This window comes from Tympanuchus pallidicinctus, unplaced genomic scaffold (genome assembly GCF_026119805.1).
Source record: "Tympanuchus pallidicinctus isolate F22 unplaced genomic scaffold, pur_lepc_1.0 scaffold1, whole genome shotgun sequence".
In the NCBI taxonomy this organism is placed as follows: Eukaryota; Metazoa; Chordata; class Aves; order Galliformes; family Phasianidae; genus Tympanuchus; species Tympanuchus pallidicinctus.
The window spans coordinates 80,294,115-80,314,408 of NW_026294618.1; the positions used below are offsets into that span (position 1 = coordinate 80,294,115).

The following is a 20,294-nucleotide window of genomic DNA, read 5'->3' on the forward strand; positions in this document are numbered from 1 at the left end:
CATACAGTCTGGTTTTATCAGGAAATATCAGTTGCCGAATGTGTTATGTTACTCCTTTTTTTACCACTGAATTTTACCTTTAGGAGTAGAGTTGCTATAGCAGGACATGTCAGATCATGCAAGTTTGCTTTGTGTACTTCTAAGTCTCTTCATGACTGTTTGCTTGGAGCTGCTCCTTTAGACTTGCAGATCTGTGAGGGTAATGGAATACCATCTAGTTTCTCTGCACCACTGGTAAAAACCATGAATGTATGATATACAGATATCAGAGCTAAGTCATCTGGGTGAGTGAGATAAGTAATTCAAGGCAATATTTCAACAATCTGCTGTTTTGTGACTTCTCATAACATTTGAGTATGAGCAGCACACACCATAAAAACTTGAGGCAGTACCGTGGACAAATGATGTTGTGTATGTTACAGCCACATAGAAAATAATGATTTGAGTAACAAGTACTTGCATTTTTTTTTTTAATTTGTTTCAATTTAACAGTTTGAAGAATTTGATTCATTTTTTGCCAAGGGAGGAAGTAAAGCATTGAAAATTTTCTATCAAGAAGGAGATGTACCAGGAATAGGTAACTTTTTAACATTAATACAAGGCAGATGTAATAATATCATCTACTGTTAAATTTACTGTTAGCCAGAATAAAAACTGGTTTTCATTTCAGAGGATGAATCTTATATCAATAGATTATCACACGGCAGGGTTAATAGTGAAAGTAATCAATAATGAGCGTGCAAAATGAGGAAAAAATAAAATCCAGTTTACCAGAACAAATGTAATTCATTTTCTTTGTGTGCCTGCATATATTTTTGAAAATAACCTTAAAGCTATCCCTATAATACTTCCTTACTTTTTCCCACCATTTACCTGTTTTCCATACCCTGCTTTTTCTACTTTTTCTTCTTCTTGCCTCATGCCTAATTCCTTACTAATTCTTTACTTGTTTCCCTAATGTTTTCTTGAGCATAATATCTTTGATAAGGTGAATGAGAATCAGCATATAGTATATCTTAGTCACCAGGAAATGGAAAGATGATGGACCAGAGCAAATTCCCTCTTCAGTGCAGCGCAATACGCTGAAATTGCTTTGTAAGGCATACATTCTGAAAGTTTAGCCATGGATTACTCCTTTTTTTTCCTCTTAACTTACACACAGAAGATGAAGATAAGTGTTGATTTCTGTGTTGAATTCTATTTCACTGTATTTCAAGCATTTTGTAATAAATCACTTTAAAAAAAAAATAGTGACATCTATGAAATTCTTTTCAGAATGTGGTCGGACAATTCCAGGAGTTACAAAAGGAAGTAAAATGATGCGATTTTATGTGAACACACCGGGCAAATTAGTAGGACTATGCTTGTTTTTCGTTCGTCTTAAGAATGACAGCCGTATAAAGGCCAAAAGTATACATGAGGTATTCTCTCACACAGTTTTAAAAACAACTTAAAAAGCAGATAGTTTTGTTTTGTTATTTGTTTCACTATTGTTATGTTAATAAATTTACTGTAACTCCATATTTTTGAATGTTAAGTTGTATTGCACTGTGCTCTCATCTTTGGGGAGACAATGAAGCGCTATATTATGTCAGCAAGTACTTAGGATATCTGGTGAATTCTGTCTTGCAGGGCAGTTGGTTTGGAAGCAGTCAGCATTTAGATTAGTTTATCATTCTCTCAATGTTTTTTTTTTTTTTTTTCTTTCTGAAGAAGGTAAAGCCGCTAAGTACATTTTGGGTCTGACAAAACCCTAAGATAGAAGGACTCACATTTGCCTAGAAGACTTCATATATAGCAAATTTCAGCAGAGAAAGTTTATTTTCATCTCTCTATCTTTTGTGTCTTTGAATGTGTGAAATGCACATTTATCCTAAGGAAGATATGTAGCGTGACATTTTCTGCTGTATAACTATGTGAGACAAGTTATTAGATTTGTGTGGAGTTGATTCTCATCAATGATCATCTCACTTCTCCTTATGTTAAAATTTTCATATGTAAAATCAGAGTGTTTTTATTGAAAAAAAAAAAAAAAAAAAAAAGCTGACTTTGCAATACTGTTTCCATTCTAAGTTACTGCATCACTAACAATTATTCTGTTACAATGCAGGATATATTCTTTTGTGTTTTGGATGCCACTGAAGGGCTCTTACGTGGTGTTAGGAACATGTTAGAAAATATTTTTATCCCAGCTATCCTTGCAACAAACAACTGGGGTGTTTTAAGTCAGAACAAACAGGATACAAAAGACAAACAGAATTTTGTGGAAAGTATTAGGAGATACCTTTCATTTCTACAAGGTAAGCTTTGCATTTAGAAAGGAATCAAATTAGGGGAATTATATTTAAGAATTTTATTTTAAGCACAGTAGGGCACAGGTAAGCAATGTACCTAAGTCTTCAAGGAAAAATGAAATTATCAAAAGCTTGCCTGATAAACATATGGAGAGATTATTGATTGAGAAAATTATCTAGTGATAGATTACTTCTAAGAAGGAATACACGGGATTTAAAAGAATTTTCTGTTTTATGTAACTTCAATAAAATGCCTATTATATCAAAACATTACATTTTACAGATATGTATTCCCAAATGTAAATTGCTTACACTGGTAGAAACAAATTTTCAAGTCTTAACTGGTTCTGTATTGTAATTGCTTTCTTTCCTTCTTTCTTGGTTTCTTTTTTTTCTTTTTAATTTGTTATTATTCAGTGGCTATAATAAGTATTGAAGGAACTGTTGAGTTGAAAAAAATAGATCACATCAATTTTTCTAAACTCCAGTCCTTTGAGGAAGTAGCAGCAGCAGCAGATAATCCTGATATGATTCACCAGTTAGAAGAAGCACTTATGATCTGGCATAGACAAATTGAAAGAGTAAGTTGTTTTAACACATCTATCCAATATGAATGTTGTTAGATACTTATAAATGATATATGAGACTTGCCTGAAGTTATTCTAAGGTTACATCTAGATCTGTGTCTGAGTATACCTACCATTTGCTTCTGCACACACACACATGCTCATGGTTATGAATTATGTGCTATGTTTCTGCTAATCATCAAGTTATAAGAGAGGTAACATTGTTAGAAAGATGTTTGACTTGGCCAAGTATCTCATCACCAGAATAAAAATGTTAGTGAAATGTAGAAATATCTGGCTATATGAATATGTACATGCAGGTGAGTGCATTTATGCATTTACATCTGGTTTATTGCACTTATTTAATAACTGTTCCATTTTTACCATTTTTTCCCCTCCAAAAGTGAGTGTATTTCAAATTCTTATTAAATAAAAAACATGCTGAGATCCACCCAGTTTTAACAACAGGTGAGCATACACATTGATTGCCTTGACTTCAGTATAAGAATACCATTAATCATAATTCTGAATTAGGATTCTTTTCCAAGTCAGAACCATTTTCAAATGTCAATAAAAACAAGCTTGTTCCTTTTAAGTTAGTCTCCTTAGAACATTTCTTCTTCATAACAATTTATCTATTCTCTGAAAGAGCCTTTTCTTTTCTTTTTCCAATTTGATTGCAGGTTCTGATTGAGAGTCAGCAGATGAGGAAGGAAGCTGATAATTCTGGTCCATTGACTGAATTAGAGCACTGGAAATGTATGTCTGCTAAATTTAATTCCATTATTGAGCAGATCAAAGGATCAGACTGCAGAACTGTCATTAATATTCTGAATATTGGACATTCTAACCTACTAAAGGTAATTTTTTTTTCTTTTTTAGTAGACAAACCTTGCAATATTTATTTCTATATATATTTGAGAGATTTTTTTCTGAAGAGAATTAGAAGGGGAAAATTTAGATATGTTGCTGATGTGCTTGATGTAGTGAGAGAAGAAATTGTAGATACTGGCCAAACCCCCCCCCCCCCCCCCCCCAAAAAAAAAAAAATTAACAAAAAAAACCTAATTGTAATCAACATGCATTACTTGTTTTGATGGTGATTTTAATGAATTTTCTAAGGTTTGCTTCAAAGCGCATCAGTGCAAGTTAAAAGAAGTAGTTCATTATCTATGAAGTCTTTTCACAGTAAAGTTTTCTGTCTAGACGTGGCAAGAGCTAGATGCCAGAATCACAGATGCTGCAAATGAATCGAAAGATAACGTGAAATATTTGTGCACGCTTGAAAAAGTTTGTCAGCCTCTTTATGACTATGAGATTGTAAGTATACCTTTCATTAGTTGCTAAGCAAAGTTCAGTTATTTAAAACATCCATTAAAAAATTCCAGTGTAAAAGGAATCTTCTTTGTATTTGTTTACATATATTGATATTTTTTTGAAACATCTGTCTAGCTGAACTTATAACTAAAGTAAAACATTATTTTATTAGAAGTATATTTATAAATATGATTAATCAATAAACAAGTACATGTGATTGCCTAGTCTGTCCTCTGCCGATACTATTTTAAAAAGTACTGAAATACTAAAAATATTAAAAAATACTAAATATACTAAAATACTGATTTACAGTGCAAGGATCTCAAAAGATGTAGTGCACTGAAAATTCCATATGGCAATTAATATTACACAAATGTAACCAAAATGCCAAAATTTCAGTTATATAAAAAATAATGGAAACGTAATGAGGCCCTAAATGCTTCTTGCAGGGTAAAATAATATTTTGATGCTGAAAATTTTGCTAGCTGCTTCTTCTGCAGAAATTTCAGCTAGGCAGTACTTAAATGTTAGATTGTTTGTGTTGTGCTAATTAAGTAAAAGATATTAAGTTTAATTTTTACCATTAATTATTATAACAAGTACATCTTTGTAAGGGCTGTTGCAGGATAAGATGGAAGGAAGAAATAGCCAAGGGAAGAGCTGTTTCTTCCGTACTTTGAGTCCTCTCTATTTTGATCCTACATGATTCCTGTCCTCCACCAGAAAGTGTTGCATATTTTTCTTAACTTCTGGCAATTCAGTATCCTAATTGGAGTTTAAACTGAGGGGAAACAAAAACAAACAGCAACCCCACCAAACAAACACAAAAACAAAGCAACGAAAGTGTAGAATGGCAGAAAAGAGGACTAAGCAGCTTATCTTCCTCAGTCCTTCAGTCTGTCGCTAGAGGGTGCGAGGTACCAGGGAATAAAAAACAGTCACGCGTCTATCAGACTTAAATTGTTTCGTAGGAGTTACTAAGATATTCTAACATAAATACATTTGTGGGTAGGGCCCATTAAAGAACTTCTTAGTTTAGTAACATGGGAGAATTAGCTTCGTTCTTTATTTAATCAGGAACACTTTGCATAAATCTGAACTTCTGTTCTTTCCCTACTATGGGGAGGGCTTCGTGAGGAGCTTAGTGCTGCTTAGCTGGTTGCTGGGTTAAATCACAACAGTTGAACGCTACTTTTAAGCTGCTTGTTTGGGTAATTTTTTCAGTGTCACTTCACTACTGAATTTCATACCTCCATGAAGGAAGTGCAAATAATTTGCTGCTAGCTGTGACTCATGAGTACAGAATGTTATAGACGTCAAATAAATAAATATTTTTCTCATTAAGTAGGTAGTATTCCTCCAGTGATCATATATGTTTTGCATGCTTCCCATGCTTAGGGTTGAGTAACATTTTTCTAGCAGAACACCTTTACTAGTGAGTAGTTGACAAATGAGAAAGTCCTATCCTGTAACCTTCCCATATTGCGTGTGATATGACTTGTGTCACATGTGTAAGACCAACCTGGGCCTATTTGATATTTGCTAAGTAACTACTATTTTTCAGCAGTGTCTGGATGTTATTTATGAATAGTCTTCTCTTTTGCCGTTTTTTTTGTTTTGTTTCTTTGAACAAAGTATTTTGGAAGTGGTTCAGTGACTGAACAGCAGTAATGTGGTCACTTAGTTTTAATGGTATGAACGTTGATTTTATGAAATGTGTACAGGATTTCGATCTTTTATATGACTAACATTCATTAATAAAATTAATGCTGTGACAATTTTGACTTCTGTGGAATCTCCGAATGAAACACTTTATGCAATGGTTATTTTTACAATGTAAGTGCATAGAATACATTTAACAGCTGTACTTGAAGAAAAACAAAAACATTAATCATGAACAACCACTGTCAGCTGCCAGAAGAATATTTTCTTTTGTGCCAAAAAATGCAACCTGTACTTCTGGATTCAGTGTTCAGTTATGGGGATCAAAATAACATTAAAAATATTCATACGAATCTCTTTATCTGACCAAATAATCTGAGAGTTTTATTGTGTATTAGTTGAGATTCCTCTGACAACGTGTTGAACGTGATTAAATTTTTTGACAGGAAACTTTTTTGTATGATTCAATGACATTTTAAATATTGCTCAATGTGATTTAGGCAAAAATTTAATTTAGATGTTGTAAATATAATAGAAATAGATTTGCTAGCAATAGAAAATAAAGTTTTTCTCAAAACTCTGCCTTAAGGTGTCAATGAGAAATGGAATACCAAACTTGATAAATGCTATCCGAATGATTCACAGTGTTTCAAGATATTACAATACATCTGAAAGAATGACATCTTTGTTTATAAAGGTAAATATATTAAGCTTAATAATACTCAATGTAAAAACCATGAGTTTTTTTTCCTGAAAAATATGAGATATCTAATTTTGTTTAAATCAGAAGGACAGTTGTTAAAAATTGGTGACAAATAGTGGGTGTATGTAAGGGAAAGGAAAGGAAGCCTTTTGATCAAGAGCAGTTTGAATTCAGAGTAGAAACATCTTTTGGAATGAACTTTATTACCCTTGGTTCAGCAAAACTAAATTTTTCCTCTTAATAATTGTCAGGATCTGAATTTAATCTCATCTGTTACTTGCTAAACGAAAATGAGAAGTTAATGCTTCATCTGTGATGTTATATCACTTCTTAAAGTTCTTAGAGGGTTAAATCTATAGATATTACATTTTCACCTTGAGATGACTGTTTTTACAATGTAAAACTGCAGCTGTTTTCCAATCCATTGCTTAATTGGACAGTGTTGATAAAGATATGTGAATATGTGTTGTAAGGTATGAATTAGGTAGGAGACAAAAGTTAATTTCTGTGGGAATGAACTGCAGGATGAGAACAAAGTATTTGCTTTTGCAGGCGGTAAATTCATTCTCTCCCCTGGGGAGACATGATTGTGTCTCTCAGCATATCAGATGTCACCTAATTTCCAAGTTCACTGTGAATTTGCTGTCACTAAGAGCTTTGAAAACAGCTGAAAACATCTGGGCAATTCTCATAACTCAGCTGAGCATTCATCTAGCTTTTTTATTTGTGTACTTCTCGAAGAACTGCTAGTGAGATTTGAATGCTCTCCTCATGTCTATAATTGGTAAGACCCCTTTGGCCCTCTGGCAGCCTATTTCTTTCGTTGCCAGCAAGTATGGTTTTTCTGTTAGCTATTGCTTCCAGTAAGCATATAGGAGACATCGATAGTGAACCTCAGTACATAACTTTCTTTCTTTAAAAAAACCAAAACAACCCAGGATATAATATAGACTTTTCAATTTGATTTGAACTAGAAGATAAAGATTAGCCTTTTCTGAGGCTATTTTTGTCTATTACTTGAGCTGTTTTCTATACTTCAATTGTTAGGTATGGATTATGGAACAACATTTGTATTTGGTCAATAAGTGGTTTTTAGATTTTTGTGTACTGACACTTGTTAGGGTCTATTAATGATCTAAGGGATTGAATGTTTCGCTGCAGAGGCTAGTTTACAGCCAAACTGATTACGTGAAGCTATGAAACAGCAAGGAGAAATTCTATTGCAATCTAAACTTTTTTCATCAAAGCTCGAGTGTTCATCTCTTACTGAATGCTTCCATTCAAAGATCATTAGAGGAGATACTGGAGATCCTACTTATAGCCTTAGATCTTATTGTGTAGGTGAAGAATAATTAGGATGAAAATTACTTTGTTATTGAATTGTCTTTATTCATGTGTTTAGTGACATTCTGGTTTTATGCATATATATTGCTATTCTTATGAATTCCATGTACGTAACTTGAGTATGCTTCTGGGGATGTTTTAAGACATTCTATAAAGTGTTTTTCTTTTATGCTGCATATATTATTTTGCCATTATTATTCCCACAAATAAAATTCATTCAAACTCTGATAGTATTAATACACGCAAGTAGGAATTTTTACAGATTCTGTGAAAAAGACAAATTTTCTTCTGAGATTCAAACCTTGTTTCCTTTGTCTACAATAGGTTACAAATCAAATGGTTGCGACATGTAGAGCATACATTACTGATGGCGGCTTGTCTCATGTATGGGACCAAGAGACACCAATAATTATTGAAAAAATTAAGGTTTGTATTTTGGTATGTCTGTTATTTTTCTATTAAACCTATTGATTACCTATTGATGTGCACGAGGAAATTCATATCAATATGTATCAAGTACTTTACCCCTCTGCTAATTTATTTCATGCTGCTTTGATTGTCTTCTCATTTCTTATCCCACTAGCATTTGTTGAAATTAGAATGGCTTCATTTTCATCAGATTTTTCCATCACTGACCTTGGAATTGGCATCTTCACCATATCTGTGAACAAAAAATCTTATGATCCTGCGTAATCCATGTTCTTCCCAGCTGTCAATCTCTGATATGGTGCCGTCTTCCTCTGCAATAGGAAACTGCATTTGAATAGGCTACCCTCTCTAAAATAGGCTTCTCTGCTTCCAATTCCTTACTTCCTTGGCCATGAAGGTTCAATGGTAATAAGAGTTTTTGTCTTCCTCAGGTGATGGTGGCATAGTTTGCTTTTACTTCTCATTGCTCTTCTCCATTACTAATTGGCAATAAATTAATGTTACTGTCCTCTAAACCACCCTTTATTTTTCACATCACCTAAAGCTTTCCTGTTCTATTTTTGATGACTCATTTCCTATTGTGTCTTTCACTGGACTGCACGGTATGATTATATACTGCAGATACCTGCTAGGAATACTGAAGCAAAACAGTTGTACGTAAGCCATTACTGCATGGTGACTGAAACCAGACTCAGTGATAATTAACTACTTGGGAATAACAGTGGATTTTATTCTCTTACTTGTTACATATGAGCGTAACTTAAAGAATGATATTTATTTCTTCCCTTTTTAGAACTGCGTTTTCCTACTGAAAGAGTATCAGAGATGCTTTCAGGAAACAAAACAAGAAATTTTGGAAAATTTAGGAGAAAAATCATTTGAAGTATCTGAAATGTACATTTTTGGGAAATCTGAAGCATTTTGTAGGAGATTAGAAAAAGTGAGTAAATTATGTGTTTTTACTGTCAGTACAGAATTAGGGCTCCTCCAGAGAGCAGTTGACAAAGCAAACCTAACTTTACATGCTCTTAATAGAAGTGTGGAAGAGATTTTAACTTTTCTTTTGAGAGAAGTTTGACACTTCCATAAAGTAAGCTAAATATTTTAGAAAATTACCTTGCAATGTTCTCCTGAGTTTGTCAATTTTTCTGTGTTAACTAGGTGGATTATCTCCATTAATCTAGATGTACATTGCTATTTTTGGAGGTTTAGAGTAATATGAAGAACATCAAACTTTTATTATGTGAATGGTGACCTAAGTCATTAAAAACTCCTGTTAATGCTGAGCACAGTTCTTCAAATGATTCTGTTGTTTGCTGTAATCTTAACATTTATTTTGCCAACCTAATAAAAGGACTTCATCATCTGTGGGGTTTGCATGGAACAGATAATAGGTGTTTCTAGATGCAGAATACAAGTAATAAAGTAATAAGAGAGTAGTGAGGTAAGGAAGGCAGGAATTATGTGCTTCATTGTTGTTTTTTCTTATCATGCAGTATGCATATTGCAGTCTATATAGTGTTCTTCTATACAGTGAAACATCTTCATATCATCACTCTGTATACATCATGTTTATAATCTATATGACTCTATTTAACTAATAGTCAAACATGGGGAAAAAAAACACCTCCAAAAAACCTTTCCCAACAAGCAAAACAATATGGATTTATGTTACTTTGAGTTATGGTGATAACTGCTGTTGAAAATGGAGTTAACTATGCTCTGTTGAAGATATTTTCTTAGAAGCTCAGAAGCCAAGCATTTCTGAATGCATTAGTTAATTTGAGAGGACTAGCTATCATTTAGATTATTTCCCTCAGGCTTTAGTTAATAGAGGAAGTAAACAAAGTACTTTTATGAGCATGATTATAACCTTTATATTTCAGATTACAGAGATGATAAATGTAGTGCAAACCTTTCGTGCACTGAGTATGTCTACCATTGAAGGTATAGATATTATGGCAATAAAATTCAAAAATATCTACCAAAGTGTTCAAAAGAAACAATACGACATCCTTGATCCAAGAAAAACGGAATTTGATGTGGATTTTGTGGACTTCATGGCAAAAATTGAAGGTTTAGAGGTAAATAGTATTGCAATTTATAACTTAATTGGTGGAGGATTTCATCACTACTGTCTGAATAGTACTACATTAAGTCATTATCAGACATCTAAATATTACAGTTTGACTAGAAAAGCTTTACTAAATTATATATCTTTTAGGTACAAATACAAACATTTATGCGAACTTGTTTTGGAAGAATTTTGTCTTCACAACATGCACTCCAGTTACTTCAAAGGTATTGGCAAATATGGTTTAAAATATTTTAAAGCAACATGAAATTACTGATTTGCTCAATTTGAATTGCGTGATAAATTTTGTAGCAAAGGATCTAATAATTTTTTTTCATTATTGCTGTTATAAATCATTTATTTACGAGAAAGTTGTATTTTAGCTTTCTAATACAAATCAATATATACTTCTGTTTCTTCATTTCATTACAATGTCATTTGCATGTACAAGTTAATAAAACAAAACAAAGAAAAATGTACGTAGGTAAGTAGAACTAGAGTAGAACTTTTCATGTTGCTCGAACTTGCCCAGGACAACAGCCAAAAAATTACACTAGCTGAGAAACAATTCCTAGATCTGCGCTTCTTTCATTTTACTTAATATTTATGTATCTCAAAATAGAAAGAAGAAAGAAGAAGAAAATATTGTTTTATAAATATAATTTTAGAAACTTGTTTTTAATTCAGATTTCAGAATCTGAGAATGCCATGCCTTCAAGAAGAAGTAAAATATACAGTTGCTTGTATTCTTCAACATTATGTAGCAGAACTTGAAGTTATTAAAAAGGTACTTTATTTCTTTGCAGTAAATTTCAAATATTTTAAAATAAGAACAAATACTTTACCATGCATAATTTGTATTTACTCTGTCTATTTCAACAACTGACTTTCAGTGCTTAACTAACAAGGCTTCTTTTTTTTCTATTACAGATGATAGGCCCGAGTACATAGGAAAATATGACAGATACATTGCTCTTCCTAGCAAATGTATCATAACACAAATTCAAATATTGAAGCAAAACCTTTGCTTTTATTACTTCTAGTAAATAAAAAATTATATATGTACTGACAAGTGTACATCTGAAGATAGCTTTTATTTTGTTATAAATTTTATGAGTCCTCTTAAGTTAATTCTCATTTATCTATGTGTATTATCTGATGATGTGATAGTGTAACTAGTTAAAAATGTGGGTAAATCATATTTTTGTAATTTTGCATTTGCTTACGTAATGTACAGTTATTACAGAGTAAATGCGAGTTCACTTCTGGAGACTGTTCACATCATTTGATTTAAACATTTGAAGGAGAATTCCTTTATCATTATTTTATATGTCTGCAAAGGCAACATTTGTATCTGAACTCGATGTCCATATTCCCTTTGTATTCATGTATCATGCTGTAAGCCAGTGAATTTTTCTGTGCATGCTACCATGTCACTTCATACAAATTTAATTTGTTTGTAAGAAGATGACTGCGGTAGTGGAGGAAGAACAGTTTAAGATTTCAAAAGGTTTTTTGTGTTTTTTTTTTTTTTTCTTTTTAATTCATTTATCTAACAATATTGCAGATTTACCAAATTCATAAAGATGACCCCCCTCTTGCACGAAACATGCCACCTGTTGCAGGAAAGATACTGTGGGTGAGACAGCTCTTCAGGAGGATAAATGAGCCAATCAACTATTTCCATGTAAGTTGATGTGAAGAATAATCAAATGTTATTATTAGCAGTGACCTTCAATAGAGGGACCGTACAGTTTCTGGGTATGATGTAGAGACTTCTCATATGCTGGATAACCTGTATATTTGTATGTGAATTGCTGTTAAAAATATATTCTCCACAAAAACTACTGCTGTGAATCCAAGCTGTAGTGTTTGACTTGTGTCCCAACTAGCGCACCAAGCAGGAAATATGCACTGATTTGTTGATGCAGCTTTGTTCACCCAAAGTTGTATTACACCTTTTCAGCCACTGCTGTTTTTCTGCTTCTGTTTATAATGGCAGTCTGAGGCCCATAAAGTTGGCATACATTTTGTGCTTTAATTGAATACTCACCTCTTCTGTTCTTCTAGTCATGAGGTCTTCTATGGAGAGTAATGTCTATTTACTAAGCCTAATTAAGGTAACTAGAAGTAGCTAGTAGCTTAAGGCATGAGTGTGGTCTGCTGGACATCCTGGAATTGTCTGGTGTGTGTATTGTGGTACCACTCAAGGAATTTATTATGAGTATCCTCACAACAACTGCAGTATTGTAACTGGTAATCTGATCACAAGTTCCACTGCAAATAGTCTCTGTACTAGTCCGGGAACAAAGGACTCCATTACTTATCTACTCAACTCCCCATTTTCTGTAGAACTTCACATACAATTGAAGGTTCATACTGCCAAAATAATCCTTGACATTTTTAATCCTAGCGGATTTTTTTGTGTCTTCTGTTGGAATAGTCAGAATCTTGCTAACATTAAAATCTTTTATATTTTATGAAACTTTTGAAAGATTCTCCTACAAAGTTTCTAGGGTCTGCTGTTAAATTCTAAGCGAGGGATTCTTTTTCTTGTTTCCTTCATATAAGAAAAATGATTGCCTGAATATATTCCAAATAAAAGAAAACTTAAGCATCAGATCAGTAAGACATTTTAATCAGTAAAAATCACTGATCAATGAAGAGGATTTAAAAAAAAAAAAGAATTTTTATTTACCGTTCATTTTTAAGTAGAACTGAGCATCCATTTCACTGGAAATTACAGATGTGTAACTTTTACATATGTTATATAATTACTATTAATTATTCTACGAGTTCATATTGACTTCACTGTCCTGCAAAATTGAGTCATAAGTACAATTTTTAAGAACTCTGTAATTATAATTTGTAGTAATTTAAATGAGGTATAGTCAGTAGTTAAACTGAGAAAAACTGAAATGGGGTGAATGTCTTTTGATGTGATTTTAATTTGAATGTTCCCCATTTTAATAGAAAAATTCAAATATCTTGACAAGTCCAGAGGGTAAAGCAGTCGTTCGATTATACAACAGAGTTGCGTATGTCTTGGTGCAATTTGAGGTAGTCTATCACAGTGCGTGGATGAAGGAAATTTCAGAATTACAATATCGTAAGTAATTGAAATTGTAATTGGCTTCTTTTAATTGTTATTGAATTCTACGTAATGCAAATCAATTTATTTTTAAGTCTCATTCACTCTTAAAATATGCAAATTAAAGATGATCCAATATGTTGGTCCAATAATGAAAATTAGTATTCCTGACTATTATTTTAATCCAATGGATTGCAGATTTGGTACATTTTTTGACAGATAACTGGAAGAAATGTACTGATTAAATTTAACATCCACAACGCTTTTTTTCTATGTTCATATTGTCTATGTATACCATTTAAGAAATCTTTATGTTTCATTTCCACTGTAGTAACTTATATATTTGAGGTATCACAGACCCTCTCAGGACAAGTTTAGCTTTATGGCTATGAAAAAAATGTTTTATGATGAAGTAAGTGTTGACTTTTTTAGTACATTTTTGCATGTAAATTGTAGACATTTTGTGGCTTCAAATCTACAAAAAGATCTAAAAGAATAAAATATTAATTTTGTGTAATCCCACACTTAACAGATATTTATACTTTTAATTTGAGATTTTTGAAATATTATTATCTACGCATTTATCTTCTGAATGAACAAATTCCTGTAAGATCCTGAGCATCTATGAACATATATTTAAAAAATATATGTTCATAATTTTATAACTCAAACCAAAAAAAAGTATGCCACAAATAATACTGTCTCTGATGCTTGCTTTGTTCATGATGATACAGAGATTATATAGCGAAAACTGAATATGGTGTGTTGTTTGCATATTTTCTTATCTGAAAGTCATGTAAAGCTACTTTGCAAATAACCACATACATTTAATCACTCTGTAGTAATGTTAGAAATCTGTGTTTGGTAATAAATGAAACTTTTTTTTGTTTTAGAAACTGATATAAAAATGTCTTTACAGCCTTACAAGCCACAGTGCTTGTACGTCATCCTCAAAGTGGAAAGTTCCTGGTTAATTTTGATCCCCAGATTCCAGAGATCGTTCGAGAGACCAAATGTATGATAAAGTTGGGTTTGGAAGTGCCAGAGCAAGCCAAAAAGATAGCAAAAGTAGAAAATAGCCTGAAGTCAAACAAATTGCATTTAGAGGTAAATTTAAAAATTGTTATTTTTACTTTGGAGAAAAACAAGCATCAGTTTTTCTAAGGTTAATCATTTTGATCCTTATTATCCTTTGGTAAAAGTAAAATTTATTTATCAGGATAGACTAAAATATCATGTATAAACACAAAAACCTCCAAAACCAAACAACAACAAAACTTGTCTGCAGAGACTAATTTGAAAACTGGAAATGAAGTAAATCAGTGGAATGTGCAGGTGGACATAGAGGATCTCATTTTAAACACCTGTACTGCTGTGTGCTATTTGATATTTGTTGTACCTTGTGGTGCATTAAATATATTCTGGTGATGAAACAAACCTGTCCAAAATGTGTTTACTCTTTGAAAATCAGTAAAAAGCAGTTCGGCAGAATTGAAGTTTGGAACACTGTGTTTAGAAGATATGATGAGCCACAAAAACATGAAGAACTTTACAGACTGTCTGTGAGAGAAGTCAAGTGTCTTCTATCTTTTTCAGTATTTACCACAGTCTTGTCTAGAAGTTTGTATTTTGGGGATTAGGTATACCACATTAAATTTTGAGTGTGTCTTCTCTCTCTTTTTTTTTTTTTTTTTGGTTTGTGTGTATATGTATGACAAAAGACAAGAGGATATTTTAAAAATGAGTTTACATGTGACTCTAATTATTAAAGCATGTAATACTCGGTTTTGAAAGGGTATTGCAAGTTGTGATCACTATAGTTTCAAACTGTCTTTAACTTTAGAGAAAGATCATACTTTGTACAAATAGTCAGTTTTATTACGTTACAGATACAGTGTACATAGCTATGTAATGCCAATATAAAATACTAATTTTTTTGTTCTTTTTTTTTTTAAGAGTAGCGCTACACTGCCTTCCTCGTTGTTTTGGATTTTTTTTTGCTTGTTTTGTTTACTTTTTATTTGATTTTTTTTTTTCCTTGATGATTTGATTACATAACAAGTTGTTTACATCACTGAAGAAAGCACTTTAAAATGTTCCTTTTGATACTACCCTTTCCTAATAACTTACAGGCTCTTCTCCAATATTATGAAGATTTATGTCAAGACACACGAACCATTTTTGTAAATCTAATGGCACCAAAAATGCAAAAGGTTGGTATCACTAAATGCACTTCAGGGCACTTCAGAAGAGTTTAGAGTAACGTAATAATAGTTTACAATTTAAAAATATTTAGAGTGATCTGTAAGTTGAATACTTATGAATTTTGCTAAAACGTTCAAGACCAAAAATTTGTTCTTTGTGTCCCTCAGACAGTAATGTTCAAATAATATGCATTACTGTAAAATAATCTCAATGTCTTTGAGATATGAACCCCGTAGAACAAAGGATACAGACTTTATGGGTGTTTTTGTCTACGCAAGTCTGTCTTTGACATAGAGACACATTATCACTTCTTTCAATTTATAGATTTTCATATATTTCATTTAGCTGCAGTACTAAATGTTGTGGTCTTTGGAGATAATTATTAGCTTTGTGAATAGACTCATTCAATTCACTGACATAGAAAAATTGAGTCCGTGGTAAATATGATTATACTGTGGAAGGAATAATATATCTGTGTATGTATTTAAGGGAAAGCTATTGGCAAAAGAGAATGACCACTACTGTACAAACAACAGAAGACAAAAATGTTTTTTGGAGACAGAAATCTTCACTGCTTACAAAGATGGGAAGAAAGAACTAATCCATAACTGAAATGAACAAGTCTAAACTTTCTTCAATGGGCTAAGTTGGTTAATTATAGCATCATCCCCACATTGTGGAGTTAAATACTTTGCGCAAAAGCACTAAAAGTCTATCATTCAAATCCATTTGGGTGATAGAAATAGCTTTATTTGCAGATAGCTGTGTCTGTACAAGTTGAATCATGTTTTCAGTTTGTGATCCTGATTAACAAAAAGAAGCATTAGAATGGAATGTGTGGAGTCCCCCTTCATAAATGTCAAGCTGAAAGAGCAGTCATGATAGATGACAATTAAAAATTAACCATGAGTGAAACTAACTCCAAATTTCTCAGTAATATAAGCAAAATAAAATTTCTGTCACTTCAGAGATGATGGAGATGTCAAAGTTTTAAATTGTGGTGGCTTTATACCACGACATCAATGAGAAGTTTAGGGAGAATAATAAGGAAAAGTTTCAGGAGAGCTCTGTGAAAGAGGCTGAAAAGGTTGATTTCTCAAGGTTTGTACATCCTATAGAACTTCCTTTTCCTCAGAGTTTAATCTCCATAGAGGTTCCAGGATAAAAATAAAGGACCTTCATGTATATCAGTGACAGGAAAAGGAACTGATTTCAGCTGTGTGCTGAATATTTTGGATGTGACAAGTACAGAAGAAATAGACCATAAGAAACCAAGAATTTAGTAAGAGAAGTGATAAGGAAATGTAGTGGTTTTTTTTCTTGTTTGTTTGTTTTTGTTTTGTTTTTTAAATATCAAAGTGTATATAATAAAAGGTTTGACAACTGGCTCAGCAAGAGTGTGCCCTGATACCCAAGATGACAAACTGCATTTTGGGATGCATTAAACACATAGCCAGCTGTTCAAAAGAGATAATTTTCCTGCTATATTTAATGTTGGTGTGGCCTCACCTTGAATACTGTGTGAAGTTCTGGGCTCCACGATATAAAATGATATTAAGGTAATTGAAAATGTTTAGAGGAGGGGAACAAAACTGGTAAAAGCTCTGGAAGGCATGTCTGATGAGATGAGACTGATGATACATATTTTGTTTAGTTTGGAGGAGTCTGAAGCACATTGCAATGGCACAAAGCTGTACCAAAAGAGATTCAGACTGGACATTAGGAAACTTGTGTTTACCAGGAGTGTGGCCGAACTCTGGAATAGCTTCCTAGAGAGGTGGTTCATGACCCGTGTCCGTCAGTGTTCAAGAGGCATTTGGACAATGCGTTCATTAATATGCTGTAACTTTTCATTAGCCTAAAGAGGTCAGGTGGTTGGGCTAGATGACCTTCCAAGGTCCATTCCAACAGAACTATTCTATATTTTTCTAAAGTTTGGAGTGAAAAATACAAAGTTCTAAATGGGAAGAATAGAAGATGTCTTTAGATAGGTGTGATTTAGAATTAGATTTAGATTTTAGATTTAGATTTAGATTTGTGTTGGAAAGCAAATAATCATGGCACTTAGAGGGGATTTCAACCACCCTGACACCTATTGGAAGTAAAGCACAGCAGACCACCAACAATCAAAGTAGTTCCTGGTATAGGAACCCATGAGAAAAGATACTATGCTAAACCTTGTCCTCACCAACTAGGAAGGGCTGATGAGTAAGGTGAAACTCAAGGACAGCCTTGGCAACAATAGCCACAAAATAGTGGATTTGAAGATTCTTAGGGCATCCGAGAGGGTGTGCAGCAAGTTTGCTGCTCTGGACTTTAGGAGAACAGATTTTGGTTGACCTCTTTACAGAACTGCTTGGCAGGGATAAAGCCCTGAAGGAGAGAGGTCCAAGAAAGCTGATCAGTATTAAAGGACCACCTCCTCCAAGTCCAGAAACAATGCACCCCAAGAAAGAGGAAGACAGGCAAGGATGCCAGGGGATCTCTGTGGATAAACAAATTGTTCCTGAACTTATTTTGGTGCAAAAAAAAAAAGTTTATAGGGAGTGGAAGCAGGAACGGGAGGACTACAAAGAAGTTGTCTGAGTGAGCAGCCAGAGATCAGGTTAGGAAAGCTAAAACCCTTACAGCATTAAATCTATCCAGGGAAATAAAGGAGAACAAGAAGAAATTATTCTACAGGTGTATCTGTGATCAAAGGAAGGCCAGAAGGAAACTGGTTGCAAGTGCCACAGAGAAAGCTGAGGTACTCAATGACTTCTTTGCCTGTGTCTTCACTGGCAAGGGCTCTAGCCAAGCTACCAAAGTTGTGGAAAGTAAAGGTAAAAATTTGGAAGGTATGCCCACTATAAGTGAAGATCAGGTTTGAGACAATCTAAAGAACTTGAAGGTACACCAATCCACAGAAGCCCATGTGATCCTTCCACAGTTTCTGAAGGAACTGGCGGATTAAGCTGTGAAGGTGCTATCCATCATATTTGAAAGGTCATGGTAGTCTTGTGAAGTTCCCCACTGACTGGAAAAGCAGAAACATTAATCCCATTTTCAAGATGGAAAAAAAAAGAAGATCCAGAGAAATACAGATATATATATATGTATTTAATTTGTGACAACCACTGAAAGATCCTATCCAGGAGGACAGAAAGAGGAAGATCTTTGCTAGGCATGTAAATTTAACAGCTGTGAACAGAGGCTATGTATGTGCTACCCTTCTCCCATTGAAAATTTGTAAGCTTCTCTACAAAACTTACACAGCTCTTTACCTCATCAGTGACGTTAATGATTCTAATAATAATAGTATTTGTTTTATATTTCTCATTTTAAAATAACCCATTAAATATGTTTTTATGCTTAGATGGAAGCTGTGCTGAGGCAAGGACTTACTATGTTGACTTGGTCATCAGTGACACTGGGCAGTTTTTTTCAAGAAGCTGATGAAGTTCTGTGTATGTTTAAACAATTTTTGAAAAAGGTATGCTTTTGATCATTACCTGGTTGAAATGCTGTTTTAGAGAAATTATTCCAAGTAGATTGCTCTTCATATTGCATATTAATGTAGGCTTACCACTCGAAACATTGTAATTTTATTTGTTTTTAAAGGTATGCTTTGTGGGTTTTTTTGGAAAAAAATTCCCTTTATAATTATGGAAGATAATTCACAGTTTTGTTTTGTTTTAAAAAGCAGACTATACTTAGCCACTGTAAATACTCCTTAAATTGCCATAACTTGGGGGGCATTGTTTTGCTTCCTTTTTTTTAATGTGTTTCTTTTGTCTTGAGAACTTTAAAGTTTGCACTTTTACTTCAGCTATTTTTTAATTGTGTTTTTTGTCTTCCTGTTATGGTTCACTTTCTCAGAGATTTTCTTAATTTTTAAATGGTAGAGAGAGAAAATTTTATTCTCTCTGCAAAATATTGTATTGAAGTATTATCTGTTAGAACTCCCTGGAGGAACAGATTATGTTTAACATACAGATGTTTGGCACTAACATGAACTTCTCCTTCTAGGTAAATGACATATGTGAAGCACGGATTGACTTAATATTAAAAGAAATATCAAATACTCTTTTAATTGTCTTACCAGTAGATGGGCCTATCAAAGTACAGGATATGTTGACCTCTAATGAGGTATGTGGTGCTTTACATAGATGAACAAGAATTCTTGATTCTGTTAGAAGCAATGCCTTAGTAAATTAATATAAATCCAGAAAATAGTTATTTTCCCAGCAGAAATACAAAACATTATTTTTTTGTTGTTGTTGAAATACTTTAAGAGTATTTAGATATTGGATATATAATATATAATATATATCCAATATATCAATATATATAATTTTGTTGCACATATAATTTTATTTATTTAACTGCTTTAGTATTTTTTTGTTGGTGGTGGTTTCTTTTTTTTTTTTTTTTTTTTTTTTTTTTAAGGAAGATACTTGGACATATGTGGAGATTTTTAATTTTTACTTTTTTTTTTTTTCCAAACTGTTGCTTTTCTTTTTTCTTTTTTTTTCTTTTTTTGAGAAGGTTAAAAATACTTTCCAAAAAATATGTTTGAGAATTTGAAAGTTTTCTTGACTTTAAATGAGACTTTTTAACTGAATGCAGG

General features: G+C 32.9%; 1 protein-coding gene and 1 long non-coding RNA gene across 2 annotated transcripts in view; one reads left to right on the forward strand and one right to left on the reverse strand.

Moving 5' to 3' along the window:
- LOC128086990 (uncharacterized) overlaps positions 1-20,294 on the reverse strand; it is a 435,001-nt gene that overhangs the window by 199,222 nt on the left and 215,485 nt on the right. The window lies entirely within an intron of this gene.
- Positions 493-20,294, forward strand: part of DNAH8 (dynein axonemal heavy chain 8) — a 108,629-nt gene continuing 88,827 nt past the window's right edge. The window contains exons 1-18 of the mRNA XM_052695752.1: positions 493-577; positions 1,276-1,421; positions 2,111-2,300; positions 2,712-2,875; positions 3,544-3,720; positions 4,067-4,180; positions 6,429-6,536; positions 8,211-8,312; positions 9,109-9,255; positions 10,202-10,399; positions 10,540-10,616; positions 11,077-11,176; positions 11,957-12,076; positions 13,363-13,498; positions 14,400-14,587; positions 15,613-15,693; positions 19,041-19,157; positions 19,694-19,813. Coding sequence (XP_052551712.1) covers positions 1,317-1,421; positions 2,111-2,300; positions 2,712-2,875; positions 3,544-3,720; positions 4,067-4,180; positions 6,429-6,536; positions 8,211-8,312; positions 9,109-9,255; positions 10,202-10,399; positions 10,540-10,616; positions 11,077-11,176; positions 11,957-12,076; positions 13,363-13,498; positions 14,400-14,587; positions 15,613-15,693; positions 19,041-19,157; positions 19,694-19,813 — 2,244 coding nt within the window. The 5' untranslated portion in view covers positions 493-577; positions 1,276-1,316. The remainder of the gene's footprint in view (positions 578-1,275; positions 1,422-2,110; positions 2,301-2,711; positions 2,876-3,543; positions 3,721-4,066; positions 4,181-6,428; positions 6,537-8,210; positions 8,313-9,108; positions 9,256-10,201; positions 10,400-10,539; positions 10,617-11,076; positions 11,177-11,956; positions 12,077-13,362; positions 13,499-14,399; positions 14,588-15,612; positions 15,694-19,040; positions 19,158-19,693; positions 19,814-20,294) is intronic.